The following is a 22524-nucleotide window of genomic DNA, read 5'->3' as shown; positions in this document are numbered from 1 at the left end:
AAATCCCTCAAAAGGAAAACACACATAAACCCCTCAGGTAAGAAGCCCAAAACAATAAAACATTTCAGATTTCCTAACTTAAGATATCAAATAAAGAGGCTTTCAGAAGCCCAATGCTAAGAGACCAAAATCCAAATCCCACATTGCCAGTTTGTGCTACTCTATAAGTCTTTAAGAACCGAAAGCTAACAAGTATCTGTCGTCCCTTTGGGGACATCCGATAAAATTGGAACGATACAGAGAAGATTAGCATGGCCCCTGCGCAAGGATGACACGCATAAATCGAGAAATGGTCCAAATTTTTTTCATATTCATTTTTCCCTAAACCCTAATTTTTGTTTCTCTGCTTCAATCTAGTTCTACATCAACAACTGTCAATGGATTCTTCATGAAAAGGTCAGTTGCTATTTGCAAATCCCTACAAAATTCTTTTTAAATTGGCGTTCCGCTCGTTCTTGCATTCCTTTGATTTTAAGGGTTGTTCGATTGTGTCTATTATTGCCATTTTAGTAGCTTAATCTTCAGTTGTTAGTATTCTGGAACTGGTGAATCTTGTACCTAAATGTATATTGATATGGAAATATATATTTGTGCCATTCTGAAACCATGGACTTAATTTAAGAACTGCTTGATTACTTATTTTACTAAAGTCTACATCTGTTTGATTTCGTATTTGTCTATTAACTTTGAGGATTGCAAAATCTTTCATCAGGCAATTATGGTTGTTATTCCTGAACCAGTTTGTCCGACCAATGCCATTGTCTTTCTTGCTTCAGTTTTTAGATTCAATTCCTTGAAGATCATTTGGAGAAAGAAGATGTTCTTTAGTTCTATGTTGTCTTTAATTTAGCTTTGATCCCATATAGATCATTAGGATCAATTTTGCTAAAACTGATCTGATAGTATCGCTGCCTTTAGCTTAATCAGAACTCATGCTTCCTGCATCTGCGATGCTTTTACATGTGCTCATCAAGTGGAAAAATACCTGAAAAAGGCACTTTGAACTTCTCTCTCCAAGAGCCATTAGTCTCCTGTAATACCAAAGTGTTAAAAGCAACAGAGGTTGTGTCCTTAAACTGAGAGCCTAACAGACCAAAACTAGAAAGCCGTGATTGGTTTATAGTTTCTGCTTAGGACCTTTGTATTTTTGTCAAAATAACCTCAACAACCTGTTCTGCAATGAAATGCTGTGATAGTCCTGTGATTAATGATAGCTTCGCATGCTTTTTGAACTTTATTTAGACTTATTGTGACATACTAATGGAAAACAAAGGGCTAAAAGCATAGACTGGACTAATTTGATAACTTGACTTGAGTCTAAACATTTTGCGGACATTGAATCATCTGCTATTCTGTTGAGTAGTAGGGAGAGTAGTAGAAGACTTCTTTTTGTGCAGCTGATTATTGTAATTGCTTCATTTTGCTATATGATCCGCCTTCTTCATTAGCCATTTGGATCAGCTCATTGTGGCAACCGGATTCAATCACTTTTCTTGATTCAAGAACAACTGTTACATCCGCTACCAGAATTGTAGACAGACGATGAGCAACGATAATTGTTGTCCATCCTTGTGAACTCTATCTAATGCTTGTTGCACTATTCTTTCAGAGTCCGCGTCTAATGCACTCGTAGCTTCATCAAGTAAGAGTATCTTTGGATCTCTGATTAATGCCCTTGGCCCTTGCTATGGAAATCCTTTGGTTCTCTTTCGGTGACAAGAAGACTGTCAGCTCAAGACAGAAATCCCCAAGCTATGAAGGTAATCCTCATACCGATTTTGGAAATGGATATAATTAAGAAACTAGTTTGATAATTATATTACTACAGTGCAGTCTACAGATATCATAGCTATTATATTCATCATCTACAGCTTAATAAGAATCAACCTTATAAATTCAAAGGGAATAACCACCTTGTAGCTTAATGAAAGAGTAGTAGGAACCATGTCTGCCAATGACTAGTAGAATGTTCTTTGTTGATGTTCCAAAGAGAATAGGTTCCTAATTAACTAAATATCGGTACCAATGAAAATTGATGTGAAGTGCATGTCCAAATCTATCTAGAGTTTGATTCTCTCCAGACATACGAATAAACAGTACGGATTGATAAGATTTCCTGTTCGACAAACGAATAAGATGAAATGAACAACACTATGTAATTCGAGGTTTATGTTCAAAGTTGATTTTTCAAGTCATCGCGGGTTCAATTATGTTGAACTGAATGACGAAGAGCTCAATTCACTAAAATCAGAATGCTACATCAGATTTTACAAATATCAATTATTTCTTAAGTGTTAATGTTATTAACAGTTACAAAAAAAACTTGTCAAATGTTATCAATTAAGTTTATTATATATAAATTGGTACCATTCTCTAAATTAATGACCCAAACTCAAATGGATTTGAGATTATAGAGAAGGTCCATCCCTCTATGAGTCAAGAAAGCCCTCTCTCTTTACATGGACCTTCAGCACTGCTTTACCCAAGGGCAACAAGGTATTTTCACTCCTTGAAATCCTTATAAAAATGTAATTTTCTCTCTTTTTAGAATAGATTTCACATTCTATTTTAGCACTTTTCCTAACAATCTTGACGAAGTAGATATCACACAGTCCAGACCCGTGAATTTCAAAATTCGACATAAAAGTTCTTAAATTGTGCTTTTTACCAATATAAAAATCCTTTAACTTTTGTCCACTCCAATATTAGGTAATCTTCCATTACAAAGTCCATAGAAATTATATTCTACGCAACCCTCCTTTTTGAACCTTTTAGTTTGAGGCCATTAGATATGTTTGGTTAAAAGAGAAAAAAATGCCTTTTAGAAAGAAATATCTGGAAATAGTAATTTTTGAAAATAAAAGATGTTCTATGAGAAATTTTGTTCTAAAGAACTTTAATTCTTAAACTTTTTCATTTAGAGGTCGACAATAATCATTCTGTCGCCGTTTACTTTCGTAGGAGGATTTTTATATATGTAAAAGCAAAGTTCATGACTTTTATGTGCGGTTTTAAAGTTTAGGACCATAAAAAATCAAGTCTAAATTCGTAATTTACATGATTCTTGAGTGTATTTTTATTTTCATGTTTTATATTTACAGTATTCTAAAAGTAATTAAAAAATTACAATCGAGAAGTTTGAATTTAAATCTTCAATATCATAGACCGTGATACATCAAACACTCTCCATCCATAATTAACTTCATAGTCTTTTTTTTCAGGAATGACTTCACATCTTTCAATAAGCCATATTTATGTGATGATAAACAAAATTCTTCTATTTTTCCATAAAGGAAAATACGATAACACTCATATAGGGAGACATACCACAACCGTCCATAAAGGGAGAAATAACAAAAAAACTACAAGTAAAGAAGAAGTTACGAAAACTACCATAGTAGATTAATAAAAAAGCAAAACAAAGCAAAACGTGGATGGAAAAAAAGAGAGTTTCTTGATATAAACTTTTTAGTTATAACAAACTTTAATAATGCAGAATTATTTTTAATCATGTGTTTAAATTTTGGGAAAATATAATTTAAGATAATCCGACACTTTGCTTATGTGCCTTTCTCTTCACAAAAATATAATACATCAAGAAAATTTATTTATTGCAACACGAAATAAACATTCAACTTTAGTTTAAACATTCAACTTTAATTTAAGATTTCCTCTTCAGATATATTTTGGTATGTTTTAACCAAAGAGGTCTCTTTCCTTCCAAACTTCACCATCTTAGCCTCTTCCTTATTGATATTGAATGCATTTTCAAGAACTTCCAATGGCAAGTAATTAATGACCGAGTTTCGACCAGAAAGATCAGAGGTGATCGGGTTGGCGTTGGTTTTGAAAGTAACATATTCGAATCTGTCACTCTTTGCCTGTTCTGCTATTAAAAAGCTATGTGGCACTGAGAGAAGTTGTCCTTCCTTTATGATGTCGTCGAACACATTTTTTCCACTGTCACTCACTATTTGAATATGACCTTCACCCTTCACCACGTAAAATATGCTATAACTTTTTTCCCAATGAGGTAATCTCATAACATCCTGCAAATTAACATATACAATTTTACAATCGATTCAACTCTATAATAATTAAAGGAAAAACATTATGAATCCCTAGTCTTTTTTATTAAACTCTTTATTTTTCAATTTGACAAAAAAAAAAAGAGATTAATTATAGCTGTTAGATAATAATACAAGTTATTCTTGGATTTTATCTATCAGTTTAAGCATTTAGATCAAATAGTTCATTAACATGGTAAAAGTAATTATTTAAGCAATTATAAATATGAAAAAAAAATAGTGAATCGGTTCTAAACTATATACTCAAGTGCCACACTTGAATAGTCCAGGACCATTTTGGTCCAAAACCATAGTAGAAATTTCCTCACCTTTAAAAGAAGGTTGTAAGAAATACTGAGTTGACTCGACTCATGAATAGAGAGTTGGTGGACGTCGATTGTTGTGAAATGCCCAAGTTCTGGGACGAAAAGATCCGCCCTTGAAGGATCAGAGATTTTCACCATCCTTGTGTTAATGTCGCAGAAAGACTCATCATTGATATTGTAAGAACCTTTTCGCTCTCGTTGGTCCTGTTTTGGATACGGTTGGGTAGTTGGAGAATTAGATAAATGAAGTTCACTTTCAGTCACACAGATGGTGTTATGCTTACGACCAATCTTTCTTTGAAGTTTCGTAGCCAACTCATTATTGATGTTGAAAGCGTTAGTGGTAAACTCTAAAGACAATCCGCCCAATATATTTTGAGGCCCTCCTAAACAGAAAATCTGTAACATATTAAATAGACAAAAACGATAAATATATGGTTAAACAAAAATAAAATAAGAATTAAATTTGATTTTTTTTTTTATAAACTTCGTATCTATGAATTGTTATCTGTTCGGGTTTTACATAATGTATTGATTAATTTCATGATCAACTAAACCAAAGGTTTTTAATAGAGAAAATAATTCAAAAACAACATATAAAATTATTCTAAAACATTGAGAATCTTTGTTTATATATATGTTCTTTAAATTATTTATTCTAATTATAATTTATAAATTTTATATGTTATTGTTTCTTACTCGGAGTGGGTCAGTATTCGGGGTGCGAGAGATAACAATAACAACACAAGTCTCATTTCCATCATTATAGCCCCAAAAAGTTTCTCCACCGCGGTAAGCTAACACTTCACCACTCTCAAGATGAAAAATCTCGTCATACTCATTTTTCTCACCATCTAATTCTTGAGAGCATTCGGGAACAATCAAACCGAACATAAGCTTACCTGTATATCCATAAATACAATATTTATAACAACTAAAAAGAAATTTAATAAATATCAACATGTAGTATGGGTAATATTAATGGTAAAATTTAATTCTTGAAAATTTTCATTTTGAGGTCGTTATCTGCCAAATTTGGCAACATCTATAAAAAAAATGAAATTTTGCAAACAAGAGAATGCGGTTTATAACAAAAAAAAAAAAACAATTATCGATCTACCAAAACGTAAAACCACAGAAAATTTATTTGAAATTAACCCAATTAAACTCTATATATAAAGTGTAAAAACACTAAAGTTGATGTATAAAAAATATAATTTATCCATTTGTCACCTGAATATTTGTAAAATGGTACCAATTTGGCTCGAAATTCCGTTAACAAGAACTATATTGTACCATTTCACAAAAATTAAAATTAAAATAATATTATTTTATATGTTGAGACTAAATTGACATTTAAAAAAAATTTTGATACTTTTATCCCGTAAATTTAAGTAACCTTGAACGGTGTAACAGAGTTCATCGGCATTGACGTAGAGTGGTAATACATGGCGATTGGGTTTAATGGTGTACCGAACAACCTGTACACCGGCACATTGAAACTCGTTGGAAGAGGAAGTCCAGATTTCGGTAGAACCGGCATCAGTAGGAATGTAGATATCGGGTTCCCTCGCAAAAAGATGAGGGATCACTTGGCAATTTATTTCACAACTAATAGCTACAAAGCTAAGGAAGAGGAAAAAGAGACAGCATACACAAGCATAAGCCATGGTTTTGGAACTCATCATATTGTTGGTATTTATACAATAAACTTGGGCTTAATACACATTTTGCCCCTGAACTTGCCCAAAAAATTTGATTGACCTCCTAAATTTTCAAAGTGTCTCGATAGTCTTCTAAAATTACACAAAATGCTTAGTTAGTCCCTGAACTTGTGTAAAATATAATCAATTAATCACTCGGTTACACAAAAGTAAGTTAAATGTTGAATATGTATTGTACACGTCTTAGATTGTTATTACATAATTCATAAAATAAATTAAAAAGGAAGTTTTTACTTGCTCAACTATAAAATTTGTCTTCTCTAATATTAAAACTGTATATCCCGACCTTGATCGTTTTACTTTTTTACAGACGTATGCAACACATTTAACTTACTTTTTTTTTTTGCAACCGACTGATTAATTGATTACATTTTACGCAAGTTCAAGGGGCTAACTGGACATTTTATGCAATTTAGGAGGGTAATCAAGCTTTTTGGACAAGTTCAGAGGGTAAAAGATAGCCATAAACTTGTCTGGTAGAGCGTTATCAAATTTAATGCTAACATTTTCAAACAAATTAATTTTAACTATATGTTATTGAAAATTTAAAAAAATTAGTTTGATTATTATTTAACTATCATATCAGACTTCTAAACAAATTTGTCCATAAATTAAAATTATTTCACATTTTTATTGGTCATTTGTAACTATATTATTTAGTAATATTATTAGAAATACAATAAATATTATTTTGACAAAAAAGTTATTATTAATTTATATGACAGACTTAATTGTTAGCAGTTTAACAAGTTATTTTTTTTAATAACTATATTAACAACCATTAAATATTTTAAACACAATTGATGTTTGAAGTTCTATAACTGAAACGTCAGCATGAAGTTTAGTTTTTATTATATTATTTATCTCATAATATCTGTTTTCAAACTTTCATTAACGATAGTTCTAAAATATTACGTGTTTTCAATAAGGGGGAAGAGTTTCATGATAATTGGTAAACCATAATATATTTAAAAGAATTGTAATAAATAGAAACATATTTATACGCATCAAGAAAATTTAGCTTGACTTTTTTTTTTAATAACTAGTTACTCATTTGGGTATGGATGATATTCTCTGGATATAGGCTGTATCAGTTTTAATAACTAAATTATCCCCCACCAACCAATTAAGATAACTTCAGTGGTTAAATGTTTTTTTGTATGGGAATTGATATTTAATATTTTTATTAGGAAATTTGGAAAGAATTTGAGGTAAATTAGAAAATTTGGTAACTGATGTCCATGTTTAATTTGGATAGAATCTGGTGACAATATTTTTAATCAAAGTACAATTTTTTTAAATTTAATCATGTATAGTTTAAAACCCTTAGGGCTCGTTTGGTTCGCGGAATAGAGGGGGAATAGAATAGCCTATTCCTAAAGAATAGCTATTCCCACCTTTGGTTGATTTTTTTTTTATGGAATAGCTATTCCATGGAATCCCTATTCCTTGATTTCATGGAATAGCTATTCTTCAATTTAGGTTAGGAATAGCCTATTCCTAATATTATATTTTTATAATTTACAAAATTATCCTCCATTAAATCCTCAATTTTCTCTCTAATCACTTTCCCAAATCTTATAAATTTTGGTCAATCCATAATTTATATCATATAAAACGTGAAAAATGGAAAAATGACGAAAACGTTAAAAAATGTAAAAATACGAAAAATATGAAACACGAAAAATGTGAAAATGGTACAAACACGAGAATATGCAAAAAATAAAATACGCGAAAAACATGAAAACGTGAACAAATGCGAAAAACACGAGGACGCAAAAAAAAAAAAAGCAAACACACGAAAAACACAAAATAGGAATAGCGCGAAAAAGTGACAAAACACGAAATATTAAAAAACGTGAAAAATAAAAACATGAAAATGCGAAAAAATACGAAAAATGCTAAAACACAAAAACGTGACAATATGTGAAAAACATGAAAATGCGAAAAACGCAAACAAAACACGAAAACGTTAAAAACAAAAAATATGAAAAAATACGAAAAACATGGAAAAACGTGAATAACACGAAAAAGTAACAAAATACGAAAAATACAAAAACGCGAAAAAAAAACAAAAAGGGGAAAACTGAAAAACTAAAACGTGAAAAATCGAAAAAATGCAAAATAAAACACAATAACATGACAAAACGTGAAAAATACGAAAACGTGAACAAACAGAAAAAACAAGAAAACTTGGGAAACACGGAAAAACATAAAAAAACGTTACAAACGCATTTTTCGTGTTTTAACACTTTTTCATGTTTTCGTGTTTTTCGATTTTTTTCACGTTTTTCATTTTTTTTCACATTTTCGTGTTTTCCACTTTTTTCATGTTTTTGTGTTTTTTACGGTTTGCACATTTTTTTGTGTTTTTTCATATTTTGCGTGTGTGTTTTTTTTTTTGTGTTAACACGTTTATATGTTTTCGCGTTTTCACCCTTTGCCACTTTTATCTCATTTTTTTCTTTTGTTTTTGTTTTTTTACCTCTCTTTTTTCGTGTTTTTACAATTTTTCCGTTTTCATATTCTTATTGTTTTTTCGTTTTTAATGTATTTTTCGTGTTTTTTTCGTCTTTCGTGTTTCCCATTTTTCTATTTTTTATATATATTTTAAAATAATATATATTAAATATTTGAACAATTTATAGTAAAAAATTAAAATTTTAAAATAAATAAGAAATTACATTTGAAGATAATATTGTCTTCTTAATAAAAAAAATTATCTATTCCATTCTACCTTATTCCATCAACCAAACATAGGAATAGTAATTCCTAAGAATTTCTATTCCATTCTTTTCTATTCTATTCCTTTGGAATAACCATTCTATTCCATTCCATTCTATTCCGCGAACCAAACGGCACCTTAGGGTGCGTTTGGTACGCTGTAATGCAATGTAATGTAATCAAGATTGTAATGTAATCAATGTTGTAATGTAATGGAATGGAATAACCATTACATTACCATGTTTGGTTAGTAAAATTTTACAATTGATGTAATGTAATTACATTATCATTAGGGGGTGTGCATCGGTACAAAACCGAACCGAACCGAAAAAACCGAATACCAAAATGATCAAAATAATTCATACCGACACCGAACCGAATAATAGATAAAACCGAATTAAAACCGAATCGAAATATGCGGTTCGGTTTGGTTTAAACCGAACAAACTGAATTAAGTTAAAAATAACAAATAACAAATAAAAATCACTATATTTTCTCATTAAATTTACCTCAACAACAACAAAAATTGAAATATTTCCAAAATATATCTATATTGGGTTGTTATCTCAACAATAATAAAAAAAATTAAACTTGTATAATCAATATATATATATATATATATATATATATATATATATATATATATATATATATAAATGTAAAATATGTGTAATTCGGTGCGGTTCAGTTTTTTTACATTTTTTGTCAAACCGAACCGAATCGAACCGAATACCGAAATAAACTTAAAATTAAAACCGATGCCGAACCGAATTATTAAAAAAACCGAACCAATAAAACGAATTCACTCGGTTCGGTATGCGGTTTAAACCGAACCGATGTACACCCTAATTATCATGTTTGTTTTGCTATGTATAATCATAAATTTCTATTTACTCTTATAAATATATATAATAATAGTAATAATAAAAAATTAATAATAATGTGATGTAAAAAATGGAGGAAATGAAAATGTTAGATTGAAGGAATTAAGAATACATATTGGAATGTAATGGGAATTCCTATTGATTTCTTTGGCTCATTACAAAACTTATTGAAGAAAATTGAAGTCATGGAATTCCCATTACATTCCAATAAAACTATAAAAGACATCCAAACATAGTAATGAGCTTTTAATGTAATGCGCATTCCATTACAAAGCCCATTACCTCTTACCAAACGTACTCTTAATACTATACATTACTATAATTGCACCCTCTCTCATCCCTGGACCCTGGGCAGATGCTCCTCCTGCCTAGGCTCAGGGACGGGCCTGTTCATGAACATATTGTTGGAATCAAAATTAATTAAATAATTAATTTGTATTTAGCTGAACAGAAATGATCTCAAAGTCTTTTGAAGATAAAAAAATAAAATGTCTGAAACAAAAGTAGGCCGATCCAAGGTCCCACATTTTAGCATGAAATTCGTGTCACCCACGTTGTACGGGTGCATCTCTAATCCAGTAGTGTTTCAATTGCACATCCCATGCACATAAGAGACTTTTTCCTCTAGTAATTGGTTAAAGGATTGTAAAAGCCATTTTTACCTATAAACAAGTGGAAATTCTCATTTCTTTTCTATACGGGATGCTGAAATTTAATTTCCTTTTATCCTCTTAAAACCGTTAAGTAGTTCACTTTGAGCATCAATTTCTCTATCATCACTTGTCCGTTTTGAGCTTATAATATACCTTTAAAAAGATTTCATGCCATATAACACGTTGATGTATTTCAAGTTATTCTAAAATCTATTTATCTCTTATATATTTAACCTTCGAGTTGATAAAAAAATATTAAACCAAAATTGTTATTTTAACAAAATTTCCAACAATCCCCCCATATGAATGAAATTGGAAAAGCAAAAAAAAAAAAAAAATCGAGGTAATGATAACTTTTTACAGTCGATATCTACATAAAATAGGTAGGTAACAACCTTGAACATTCCCTTGTAAAAGTTTATTTACTTTACTGGCTGATTAGTAAATAAGATGTCCTTGAATTATTCTGTTGTTTAGATAGATGATGATATACTTCACATAAATACCAATATAACACAGTATTGATTCTCCTGGTTATATTCGTCATGGTCATGAACATATCCTGGCTCTGCAAGAGTTTCAGAGAACTAAGCCTTATTAGTCTCAGAATATTGACACATAATGTTTCATTAAAAGCATAGCTTAACCTTTTTCCATTTTTATATCACTCTTTATATCATAGGAATGTACTTGGTTTAACTCCCAACCGCACGAGGTTTATGCAATTGGGTTGTCCCTTTGAACCTAGATTTTAGGATCTTCAATAGGGTTTTCCTTCACATACCGCCTTCAATTTTAATGGACTTCAATCTCATTCCTTTCGATGTTTTTCAATTTGATCTCAGTTTAACCTTTTGGTTAGTGGATACGCAGTATTATCCTTTCGTCCAATAAAATCAATAGAACGATTGAATCTTTTGATTTCGTTCTTCTATCTAATGGATCATATTGGACTTGTCTAGCAATCCATGGATAAGCTTCATTTGTTAATCTGCAAATTTAATTACTTTTGGGCCAATGGACTCTGCATTTTGTATTTTGTATTTCCCTGATTCCATTCAATTCCTAGATTATGCTTCTTATTGGATGATTTTATGAATTTTATCATATCCCATATCTTTTATTCTTTTTGTGCTTGCTCAATTAGTTGGATATCAGATTCAGTTAAAAGAGTGTATTTCATTTTATTTGTCACAAATTGTAGTTTTTTTTTTTTTACGATTCGCAAGACGATTTTCACAATTATTCTATAGTCACATTATACGTATAAAATAATTTTAGAACAGTTAAAAATGTACATTTTTGACGTAGATGAAATGAACAATGTCATATAAATCGAGGTTTATGTTCAAAGCTAATTTTGAAATCATTAGAATTCAATATGACTAAAAATAAAAGATCATGTTGAATTGAAAGATTAGGAGCTCAATCCACTAATATCATAATGATCAGGAGCTCAATTCACTAAACTCAGAATTTCTCATCTGATTTTACAAATATCAATTATCTCTAAAATGTTAACATTACACATTTAGAAACAAATGTCAAATGTCAATAATTAAGTTTGTCATATATAAGTTGTTACAGATCCTCTAAATTAATGACCCAAGCCCAAATGAGTCTGAGATTCTTGAGAATGTCAAATCCTCTATGAATCAAGAAAGTCTTCTGTCCTTTTAGCAACCTTCGGCTACCGCCTTACCAGGGATAGTAAGGTAATTTCACTCATTGAGACCCCTATAAAAATATACTTTTGTCTCTCTTTAGAACATATTTCACATTCTATTTTAGCACTTTTCCTGACAACCTTGATGGAGTAGATACCATATACAGTCAAGAGGGAGTTGACCCGTGAATTTCACAATAAGAGTGTTTTTCCAATGTTGAGCCAATTGATCTTTGAGGTGGACTGTGAGAAAGACGCGGTTGCAAATGATCATTGTCTACAAAATTGACAGCAATAAGGCCTTCAGGCTCTATGCCAATTTGACTCTCTTCCTCCATTTACTTTTCTTTACCAACATTGTTTCTGTATGTTTTCGAAGAATTACCATTTAACGGTGGGAACACACCACCCCTATCTGGTGGTTCCGGAGAGAAACCAAGCGGCGCAATGGGAAGCGAGGTGGAGAGCAGAATCGTCATTAGGTCAACTTATTATGAATTGATGTAGCATAAATCCGACTATATTAATTGTAAAACAGATGTTTAATGTTAATTCCTCAAAAGGAACACATCCAAAAATAGGAACGCATCCAAAAATAGAGAAATTTGCATATAAATATATTTGAAAAACTATACAATTATATCAAATTGATAAAATCATTACTTTTAATCTATATTTTAAGATTTGGAGTTTATAAATTATGGATTTAGAATATATTGTCTAAGGTTTAAGATTTATAAATTGGAGTTTAGAATTTTTAAATTGGGATATCTAAATATATACATAAACACACATAAACCCCTCACTGAAGAAGCCCAAAACAATAAAACATTCAGATTTCCTAACTTAAGATATAAAATAAAGAGGCTTTCAGAAGCCCAATGCTAGGAGACCAAAATCCAAATCCCACATTGCAAGTTTGTAAGTCGATGATCACATCTACCTGTCGTCCCTTCGGGGACATCCGATAAAATTGGAACGATACAGAGAAGATTAGCATGGCCCCTGCGCAAGGATGACACGCATAAATCGAGAAATGGTCCAAATTTTTTTCATATTCATTTTTCCCTAAACCCTAATTTTTGTTTCTCTGCTTCAATCTAGTTCTACATCAACAACTGTCAATGGATTCTTCATGAAAAGGTCAGTTGCTATTTGCAAATCCCTACAAAATTCTTTTTAAATTGGCGTTCCGCTCGTTCTTGCATTCCTTTGATTTTAAGGGTTGTTCGATTCCACGAATAAGAAATTATTGCCATTGTAGTAACTTAATCTTCACTTGTTAGTATTCTGGAACTGGTGAAACTTGTAGCTAAAATATATATGGATATGGAAATATATATTTGTGGCATTCTGAAACCATGGATTTAATTTAAGAACTGCTTGATTACTTATATTACTAAAGCCTACATCTGTCTTTATAACTGTGTCATCATCTGTCTGTATGCTCATATAGAAGCTTCAGTTGAGGGGGAATAGCCTCCTTGTAGCTTAATAAGAGAGCAGTAGGCTGATAGATCAGAATGTGATCATTTTGATAGCCTTTGACTTAATGTTAATGAAATTGATTTCTGAAGTATACACACAAACAGAAAATATTATCAGAAACCAATGATAGTATGATTTTTTAAAGTGAAATGATCAATTGATACTTGGCTAGAAATAGCAGCTTCTCTTATTTCAACTTCTGTACATCCTCTTTGCACAATGTTCTGGCTTATTCTTGTAAAAAGAGTAGGTTCTTGACTAACTAATGCTACATGTGATCTCAACCTTTTCAAGTTTTAGCTTTTGATTTCGTATTTGTCTATTAGAACCTATCCACTTTGAGGATTGCAAAATCTTTTAATCAGGCAATTATGGTTGTTATTCCTGAACCAGTTTGTCCGACAAATGCCATGGTCTTTCTTGCTTCAGTTTTTAGACTCAATTCCTTGAAGATCATTTGCAGAACAAGATGTTCTTTAGTTCTATGTTGTCTTTAATTGAGCTTTGATCCCATATAGATCATTAGGATCAATTTTGCTAAAACTGATCTGATAGTATCGCTGCCTTTAGCTTAATCAGAACTCATGCTTCCTGCATCTGCAATGCTTTTACATGTGCTCATCAACATGAAAAATACCTGAAAAAGGCACTGAGCTTCAGTCTCCATGAGCCATTAGTCTCCTGTAATACCAAAATGTTAAAAGCAACAGAGGCTGTGTCCTTAAACTGAGACCTTAACAGACCAAAACTAGAAAGCCGTGATTGGTTTATAGTTTCTGCTTAGGACTTTTGTATTTTTGTCAAAAGAACCTCAACAACCTGTTACGCAGTGAAAATGCTGTGATAGTCTTGTGGTTAATGATAGCTTCACATGCTGTTCCTTCACTTTGTGCTTTTTGAACTTTATTTAGACTTATTGTGACATACTAATGGAAAAAAATAGGGCTAAAATCATACTCTGGACTAATTTGATAACTTGACCTAAGCTAACATTTTGCGGAAATTGAATCATTTGTTGTTCGGTTGAGTAGTAGAAGACTTCTTTTTGTGCAGCTGATTATTGTAATTGCATCATTTTGCTATATGCTCCGCCTTCTTCAATAGCCATTTAGATCAGCTCATTGTGGGAACCTGATTCAATCACTTTTGTTGATTCAAGAACAAACAACTGTTACATCCGCTCCCAGAATCGTAGACAGGGGATGAGCAACGATAATTGTTGTCCATCCTTGTGAACTCTATCTAATGCTTCTTGCACTATTCTTTCAGACTCCGCTTCTAATGCACTCGTGGCTTCATCAAGTAAACGTATCTTCCGATCTCTGATTAATGCCCTTGGACCTTGCTATGGCAATCCTTTGCTTCTCTTTCCGTAACAAGAAGACTGTCAGCTCAAGACAGAAATTCCCAAGCTGAATGTAACCCTCGTGCCGATTTTGGAAATGGATATAATTAAGAAACTGGTTTGATAAATTATATTACTACAGTGCAGTCTACGGATATCATAGCTATCATATTCATCATCTACAGCTTAATAAGAATCAACCTTACAAATTCAAAGGGAATAACCACACCTAGTAGCTTGATGAAAGAGTAGTAGGAACCATGTCTGCCAATGACTAGTAGAATGTTCTTTATTGATGTTCCAAAGAGAATAGGTTCCTCATTAACTAAATATCGGTACCAACAAAAATTGATGTGAAGTGCATGTCCAAATCTATTTAGAGTTTGATTCTCTCCAGACATACGAATAAACAGTACGGATTGATGAGATTTCCTGTTCTACAAACAAATAAGATGAAATAAGCTGGCAACATTTGGGAGGAATTAGTTGAAGGATTCCAACCATTTGTATATCAGGTTTATCTAATAAGAGGTTCTAATTTGTGGATTAATAATTCATGTGCATATTTGTTTACATAGTAAAATTATTATCATATTCTCGTAATTGCTCTCGTAAGTGGAATGTATATTTCAATTGATGAACTCATTAAATTATTAACAAAGGCCCTGCAATTTCATTACAATATTCTGTGTTTTGTTTTTGGAAGTTTCATTTTAGGATTATGATTTGATTTCATTGTTTGGATCATCTTATTGGACTTGTCTGGCAATCTTCATTTCTGGGTTAATCTGCAAATTTAATTAGTTCTGCGCCCATGGACTCTGCATTTTGTATTTTCTATTTCCCTGATTCTATTCGTTTCTTTTGGGTTCTTATAAACTGATTTTGGAAACTGGTTTCATTATTTATATTATTGCAGTCTGCAGTGTGTGCCATAGGCAAAGTCAACCTCAAGTATAGGCAAGGCTACAAAGAGGCTTCGATATGGAGTGGCGAATGGAACATATCAACACCCGTTGACCGTGGAGGCCGAGTTGGTATAACACTATAGGGACTCTCTGGCATTGGATCTCCGCCACCCCTGGTTAGTCGGTACTATCTTCAGCAATCCACCCTAGTCTAGTGATTAGGAGAGCCGGGCATTCGACCTTCGTGAAGAGAGGCGGATGTGTCCATAGGGATGAACCCTATGGACACCGAGATAGCTCATAGTGTGTGTCCCTTCTAGGACGAGATTTCATATACAAGGGACCTTCCATCATGGATCAACGCATTGATGGGACATGTATAAGGGGATAGACCCCTTCGGTATCGGTTGGCTAGCCGAGGGCTTAGGGAAGTCTCAGCGCCACAAGGGGATTTGGCGTAGGCTTTTGATTTCGTATTTTATACCTTTGAGGAATTTGCACCACTTTGCCACACCAATTCCATTGTCTTCTTGCTTCAGTTATTAGACTTAAGTCATTTGGTTAGGCCTGCCGTTGGCACCGGAGAAGAATAAGATGTTCTTTAGTTCTTTGCCTTTAATCTGATACAAAGTTTTACTTTAATAGTTGAAATTAAGAGATTTTCTTTGCACCAGGTATCATATGGAACTATCCATTATATTGTGACTTGCGAAAGCATGAGCAACTTGATTCGTTGATCTACGAGTGAAAGAAAATTTACATCTAATAAAATCTAACTATTGCTTTCAAGAGATTATTTGTCACCATTAAACATTTGGTAGGATACTAATGGCAAGAAGCATTTTGAGTCGGATTTTGATGGATTGGATCTCTCATCTTTCATTTTATACATTGGATTCCAAATTATTTATCTTTTGTCGCATCAAGTCTCTTGCTTGTTAAATTAGTTAGATGTCAACATCGAATTCAGTTAAAAGAGTGTATTTAATGTTATTTGTGTCTCAAATTGTACTTTTGAATGTAGATGAAATGAAAAACACTATGTAAATCGAGGTTTATGTTCAAAGTTGATTTTCAAGTCATCCGGGGTTCAATATGACTAAAAATAAAAGTTCAAAGACTTGTTATGTTGAACAATTGGGAGCTCAATCCACTAATATCATAATGATTAGGAGTTTAATTCACCAAAATCAAAATGCTACATCGATTTTATAAATATCAATTATCTCTAAAGTGTTAACGTTATTAACATAGTTATAAAAAACTTGTTAAATGTTAACAATTAAGTCTATCATATGAAAATTGTTAGATCATAAATTAATGACCTGCTTAGATGAATTTGAGGTTCTAGAGCAGGTTCATCTTTCTATGAGTCAAGAAAGTCTTCTCTCCTTACATCAACCTTCGGTCACTGTTTTACCCAAAGGCAACAATGTATTTCACCGTTGGAACCCTGTAAAAAAATGTATTTTTCTCTCTCTTTAGAATAGATTTCACATTCTACTTTAGCACTTTTTCTGACAACCTTGATAAAGTAGATACTATACACAGTCAAGAGGGGGTTGACCTGTGAATTTCAAAACCCGGTATAAAAGTTCTTGATTTGTGCTTTTTACTAACATAAAAATCCTTTAACTTTTGTCCACTCTAATAATAGGTAACTTTCCATTATAAAGTTCATAGAAATTATATCCTAAACAACTCATTCTTGAACCTTTTTATTTGAAGCCATTATATGTTGTTCAATTAGGAGAGAAAAAAATGCTTTTTGGAGAGAAGTATCTGAAAATTGTAATTTTTGAAAATAAAAAATGTTGTTCCATAAGCAATTTTGTTATAAAGAACGTTCTTAGAGTTTTTCATTTGGAGGTCGATAATGATTATTTTGTCATCGGATTACTTTTATACGAGACTTTTATATTAGTAAAGAGCAAAATTCATAACTTTTATGTCCGGTTTTAAAGTTTAAGGACCATAAAAAATAAAGACCAAAGTTTGGGGTCATGGATTGATGCGGGTATCTCCTTCAAGGGTTAGACTCCGGTGAAGGGAGTCGCGAAGCACGGGCAAGCATGCGGAGAAAATGGGCAAAAGTGCCCCAGACGACATGTCAGCCCTTCCACACGCCGTGTGGAGTTGGTTCTGGTTTGAGAGGAGGTCGCAACTAGAATTGGGAAGAACGAAATACGCTCGCCGAAGGACAAAAAGTCAGCCACACACCGTGTGGAGTGACTCACACGCCGTGTGTGTGGGTATTATTTCATGCATAATGAAATTTGTGACAATTCCGTCAGTTTTTCTGTCTCTTTTTATAATTTACTATTTTGCTATTCATGTATTTACTGTCTTGCCAATTAGGATTAATAACCTAAATCCCATCTATCCTTGTATTCCCTATTTACCCATATTCCTTGTTATTGAGTTGTAACCCTAGTTGGATAATGTAGTCATTTGCCATTTTATTTGAGAGGGCTATATAAGTCTCCTTTGTCACGATAATTACTTTTGATGATTTAAAAATATAGTATTCTCTTTGAAGCTTGTTAAGGTTTCATACCTTCAACAATGGAAAATTTCCTATTTCCTACGGATTTAATCCGTGAAACCCGAGATTAACTCATAGTTTAGTTAGAAAAGAACCCTCTTTGTTGATTTAAGATTAAAACCAACTCGTTCAACACTGATCTGTGTCATGAATTTAATTTACCCAATTCTTTTCATGTATTTTGCAGTATCCTAACTTAAATTACAATGTAAATTCAATATCATAGATCATGATACAGTAATAGTAAAACTGTAGCAGTTTTTGGCACAAGGAAGAGGAACATATTCCACTCATAATTAACTTCATAGTCTTTTTTTCAAGGAATAACTTCACGATCTTTCAATGAGCTAGATTTATGTGATTATAGACAAAATTCTTTTATTTTTCCATGAAGGAAAACATGATAACATTCATAGGAAGACATACCACAACCAAGGAAGAAAGAACAAAAAAACTACAAGTAAAGAAGAATCTACTAAAACTACTAGTAGATCAATAAAACAAAGAGAAACCTGGAAAAGAAGAGAGTTTCTTGATTACTAGTTTAGGGTCTTCTTGTATAAATTTTTGGCCTAATACACAAATAACCCCTTGAACTTGTCTAAATGTTGCAACTGTTCCCTCCAATTTTCAATTGTAACAACTTACCCCTTAAACTTGTCCAATTGTAAAACATAACCCCAAATTGAGAATTTTTTTACCCCGTATTTGAAGCAACCGTAAAAACGTTTCCCCGGATTCGTATCACGCCAAAGATCTGATTATCACACTCCACGAGCGTTGCAACTTTTGTATTTCACGTGTTTCTGTAATTTCGGTCCATGTCAACAATTTGGGGTTATGTTTTACAATTGGACAAGTTTGAGAGGTTATGTTTTATAATTGGACAAGTTTGAGGGGTAAGTTGTTATAATTGAAAGTTCGGGAGGAGGGGCAGTTGCAATATTTGGACAAGTTCATGGGGTTATTTGTGTATTAGGCCTAAATTTTTTAGTTATAACAAACTTTAATAATGTAGAATTATTTTTAATCATGTGTTTAAAATTCTGGAAAATATAATTTAAGATAATATGACACTTTGCTTGTGTGCCTTTCTCTTCACAAAAATATAATCCATCGAGAAATTTATTTATTGCAACAAGAAATAAACGCTCAACTTTAGTTTATATCAGTTGCAATATTATTCATAATATTGTAGAAAAAAGTTATTTGGTTTCCTCTTCAGATATATTTTAGTATGTTTTAACCAAGGATGTCTCTTTCGTTCCAAGCTTCACCATCTTAGCCTCTTCCTTATTGATATTGAATGCATTTTCAAGAACTTCCAATGGCAAGTAATTAATGACCGAGTTTCGACCAGAAAGCTCAGAGGTGATCGGGTTGGCGTTGGTTTTGAAAGTAACATATTCGAACATGTCAGTCTTTGACTGTTCCGCTATTAAAAAGCTATGCGGTACTGTAAGGAGTTGCCCTTCCTTTATTATGTCATCGAACACATTCTTTCCACTGTCATTCACTACTTGAATATGACCTTCACCCTTCACCACGTAAAATATGCTATAACCATTTTCCCAATGGGATAATCTCATAACATCCTGCAAATTAACATATACAATTTTACAATCAATTCAACTCTAATAATTAAAGAAAAAAATTATGAATCCCTATTCTTTTTTATTAAACTCTTTATTTTTCAATTTGACAAAAAAAAAATTAATTATAGCAGTTAGAGATAATAATAATACAAGTTATTTTTGTATTTTATCTATCAGTTTAAGCATTTAGATCAAATGGTTCATTAACATAGTAAAAATAATTATTTATGCAATTATAAATATGAAAAAAAATGTGAATTCATGTTTTAGTTTTTTTCACCAATTGGTCCTAAACTATATACTCAAGTGTCACACACTTGAATAGTCCAGGACCAATTTGGTCCAAAACCATAGTAGAAATTTCCTCACCTTGTTGTACGAAATGCTGAGTTGACTCGACTCATGAATAGCGAGTTGATGGACGTCGATTGTTGTGAAATGCCCAACTTCTGGGACGAAAAGATCCGCCCTAGAAGGATCAGAGATTTTCACTATCCTTGTTGTGTTAATGTCGCAGAAAGACTCCTCATTGACATTGTAAGAACCTTTTCGCTCTCGTTGGTCATGTTTTGGATATGGTTGGGTAGTTGGAGAATTAGATAAATGAAGTTCACTTTCAGTCACACAGATGGTGTTATGTGTACGGCCAATCTTTCTTTGAAGTTTTGTAGCCAACTCATTATTAATGTTGAAAGCGTTAGTGGTAAACTCTAAAGACAATCCGCCTAACATATTTTGAGGCCCTCCTAAGCAGAAAAGCTATGACACATTAAATAGACAAAAACGATAAACGATAAGTACATGTATGGTTAAACAAAAATAAAATAATTCACCGCTAACCAATCTTTAATAAAAAAAAACAAAAATAAAATAAAAAATGTTTAGGGTTTATATATATTATTGAAAATGAAAATAAAATAATACATTTTCTGCTTTTAAAAGAATATTTAAATATACATTAACTTTTTCTTTTTAAATTACAATTTTTATTAAATACATCAATTTCGGATTTAGTAATAATTAGTATTTCTCACTCTTTTATATAAAAATGTATTTAACAAGAATTAAATTTAAATATTTTTTATTAATTTCGTATCTATGAATTGTTATCAGTTCGGGTTTTAGATATTATCCTTGAGTATTTTACAATGTATTGATTAATTTCATGATCAATTAAAGCAAAGGTTTTTAATAGATAAAATAATTCAAAAACAACATATAAATTTCTTCTAAAACGTTGAGAATCTTTGTTTATATATATATATATATATATATATATATATATAATCTAATTATAATTTGTAAATTTTATATGTTATTGTTTCTTACTCGGAGAGGATCAGTATTAGGGGCGTGAGAGATAACAAGCACAACACAAGTCTCATTTCCATCATTATAGCCCCAAAAAATTTCTCCAGCGTGGTAAGCTAATACTTCACCTCTTCGAAGATAAGAAATCGTATGATACTCATTTTTCTCACCATCCGATTCTTGAATACATTCAGGAATGATCACACCAAACATAAGCTTACCTGTATATTCATAAATACAATATTTATAACAAGTAAAAAGAAATTTAATAAATAACAACATGTAGTATAGGTAATATTAATGGTAAAATTTAATTCTTCAAAATTTTCAGTTTGAGATCGTTATCAGTCAAATTTGACAACGTCAATAAAAAATGAAATTTTGCAAACCACAGAGTTTGGTTTATAACAAAAAAAACCCCACAATTATCGATCTACCAAAACGTGAAATCATAGAGAATTTATTTGAAATTAACCCAATAAAACTTTAGGTACAAAGTGTAAATATAATTTATCCATTTGTCACCTTAATATTTATAAAATGGTACCAATTTAGCTCTAAATTCCGTTAACCAGAACTAAATCGATACCATTTTATAAAAGTTAAATTTAAAATAATATTATTTTATAAGTTGAGACTAAATTGACATTTAATATATATATAAAAAAATAAAGAGAGACTATTTTGATACTTTTATCCTGTAAATTTAAGTAACCTTGAACGGTGTAACAGAGTACATCGGCATTGGCGTAGACTGGTAATACATGGCGATTGGGTTTAATGGTGTACCGAACAATCTGTACGCCGGCACATTGAAACTCGTTGGAAAAGGAAGTCCAGATTTCGTTAGAACCAGCATCAGTAGGAATGTAGATATCAGGCTCCCTCGCAAAAAGATGAGGGATCACTTGGCAATTTATTTCAAAACTAAAAGCTACGAAGCTATGGAGGAGGAAAAAGAGACAGCATACACAAGCATAAGCCATGCTTTTGGAACTCATCATATTGTTGCTATTTATACGATAAACTTGGGCTTAACATCATGTTTTGTTCAAAAAAAGTTTGATTGACCTTTAAATTTTCAAAATATCTCGATAGCCCTATGAACTTGCATAAAATATTCAGTTAACCTTCTAAATTTTTGAAATGTCTCAATAGCCTCCTAAAATTGCATAAAATGCTCAGTTAGCTCGCTGAACTTGCATAAAACGATATCAATTAATCACTCGGTTACAAAAATAAGTTAAATGCAAAATATGTATTGTACACGTCTTAAATTGTTATTACA

The 22524-nt window shown here is 31.7% G+C and overlaps 2 protein-coding genes, 1 long non-coding RNA gene and 2 other non-coding genes across 7 annotated transcripts; 3 read left to right on the top strand and 2 right to left on the bottom strand.

Moving 5' to 3' along the window:
* The first annotated feature begins 185 nt into the window (after nt 1-185).
* Nucleotides 186-16700, top strand: LOC136229249 (uncharacterized). Of its 3 annotated transcripts, none has more exons than XR_010689020.1 (3): nt 186-396; nt 1610-1760; nt 15797-16700. It is a non-coding gene; the product is annotated as an uncharacterized lncRNA (long non-coding RNA). The 3 variants fall into 3 exon arrangements; XR_010689021.1 differs by lacking the exon at nt 15797-16700 and adding an exon at nt 5810-5984 and having other exon boundaries at nt 189-396; XR_010689019.1 differs by lacking the exons at nt 186-396; nt 1610-1760 and adding an exon at nt 12935-13187.
* Nucleotides 202-304, top strand: LOC136231406 (U6 spliceosomal RNA). The gene has a single exon (XR_010689798.1). It is a non-coding gene; the product is annotated as a U6 spliceosomal RNA (small nuclear RNA).
* Nucleotides 3538-6081, bottom strand: LOC136229248 (11S globulin seed storage protein 1-like). The gene is made up of 4 exons (XM_066017904.1): nt 5793-6081; nt 5093-5295; nt 4397-4792; nt 3538-4049 (listed from the first exon to the last, which is right to left on the bottom strand). The coding sequence occupies exons 1-4, from the start codon at nt 6079-6081 to the stop codon at nt 3657-3659; spliced, it is 1281 nt and encodes a 426-aa protein (XP_065873976.1). The 3' UTR covers nt 3538-3656.
* LOC136231402 (U6 spliceosomal RNA) lies at nt 12993-13095 on the top strand. The gene has a single exon (XR_010689794.1). It is a non-coding gene; the product is annotated as a U6 spliceosomal RNA (small nuclear RNA).
* Nucleotides 16701-19389: 2689 nt separating the features above from the next.
* Nucleotides 19390-22222, bottom strand: LOC136230401 (11S globulin seed storage protein Ana o 2.0101-like). Its single transcript, XM_066019468.1, has 4 exons — nt 21952-22222; nt 21255-21457; nt 20295-20684; nt 19390-19925 (listed from the first exon to the last, which is right to left on the bottom strand). Exons 1-4 carry the CDS (start codon nt 22220-22222, stop codon nt 19563-19565), a joined length of 1227 nt encoding a protein of 408 aa, XP_065875540.1. The 3' UTR covers nt 19390-19562.
* Nucleotides 22223-22524: the final 302 nt, after the last annotated feature.

The sequence above is a fragment of the Euphorbia lathyris genome, chromosome 5, assembly GCF_963576675.1.
Source record: "Euphorbia lathyris chromosome 5, ddEupLath1.1, whole genome shotgun sequence".
Lineage (NCBI taxonomy): Eukaryota > Viridiplantae > Streptophyta > Magnoliopsida > Malpighiales > Euphorbiaceae > Euphorbia > Euphorbia lathyris.
This window is presented reverse-complemented; position numbering and strand designations above follow the sequence as displayed.

Coding starts and splice junctions, on each gene's coding strand:
- LOC136229248 (XM_066017904.1), bottom strand. CDS start 6,081: ATGATGAGTTCCAAAACCATGGCTTATGCTTGTGTATGCTGTCTCTTT. Junction 4,793..5,092: donor CGAATACTGACCCACTCCGA/GTAAGAAACAAT, acceptor AATATGTTACAG/ATTTTCTGTTTAGGAGGGCC. Junction 4,050..4,396: donor CTTACAACCTTCTTTTAAAG/GTGAGGAAATTT, acceptor GTTAATTTGCAG/GATGTTATGAGATTACCTCA.
- LOC136230401 (XM_066019468.1), bottom strand. CDS start 22,222: ATGGCTTATGCTTGTGTATGCTGTCTCTTTTTCCTCCTCCATAGCTTC. Junction 21,458..21,951: donor ACTCTGTTACACCGTTCAAG/GTTACTTAAATT, acceptor ATGAATATACAG/GTAAGCTTATGTTTGGTGTG. Junction 20,685..21,254: donor CTAATACTGATCCTCTCCGA/GTAAGAAACAAT, acceptor AATGTGTCATAG/CTTTTCTGCTTAGGAGGGCC.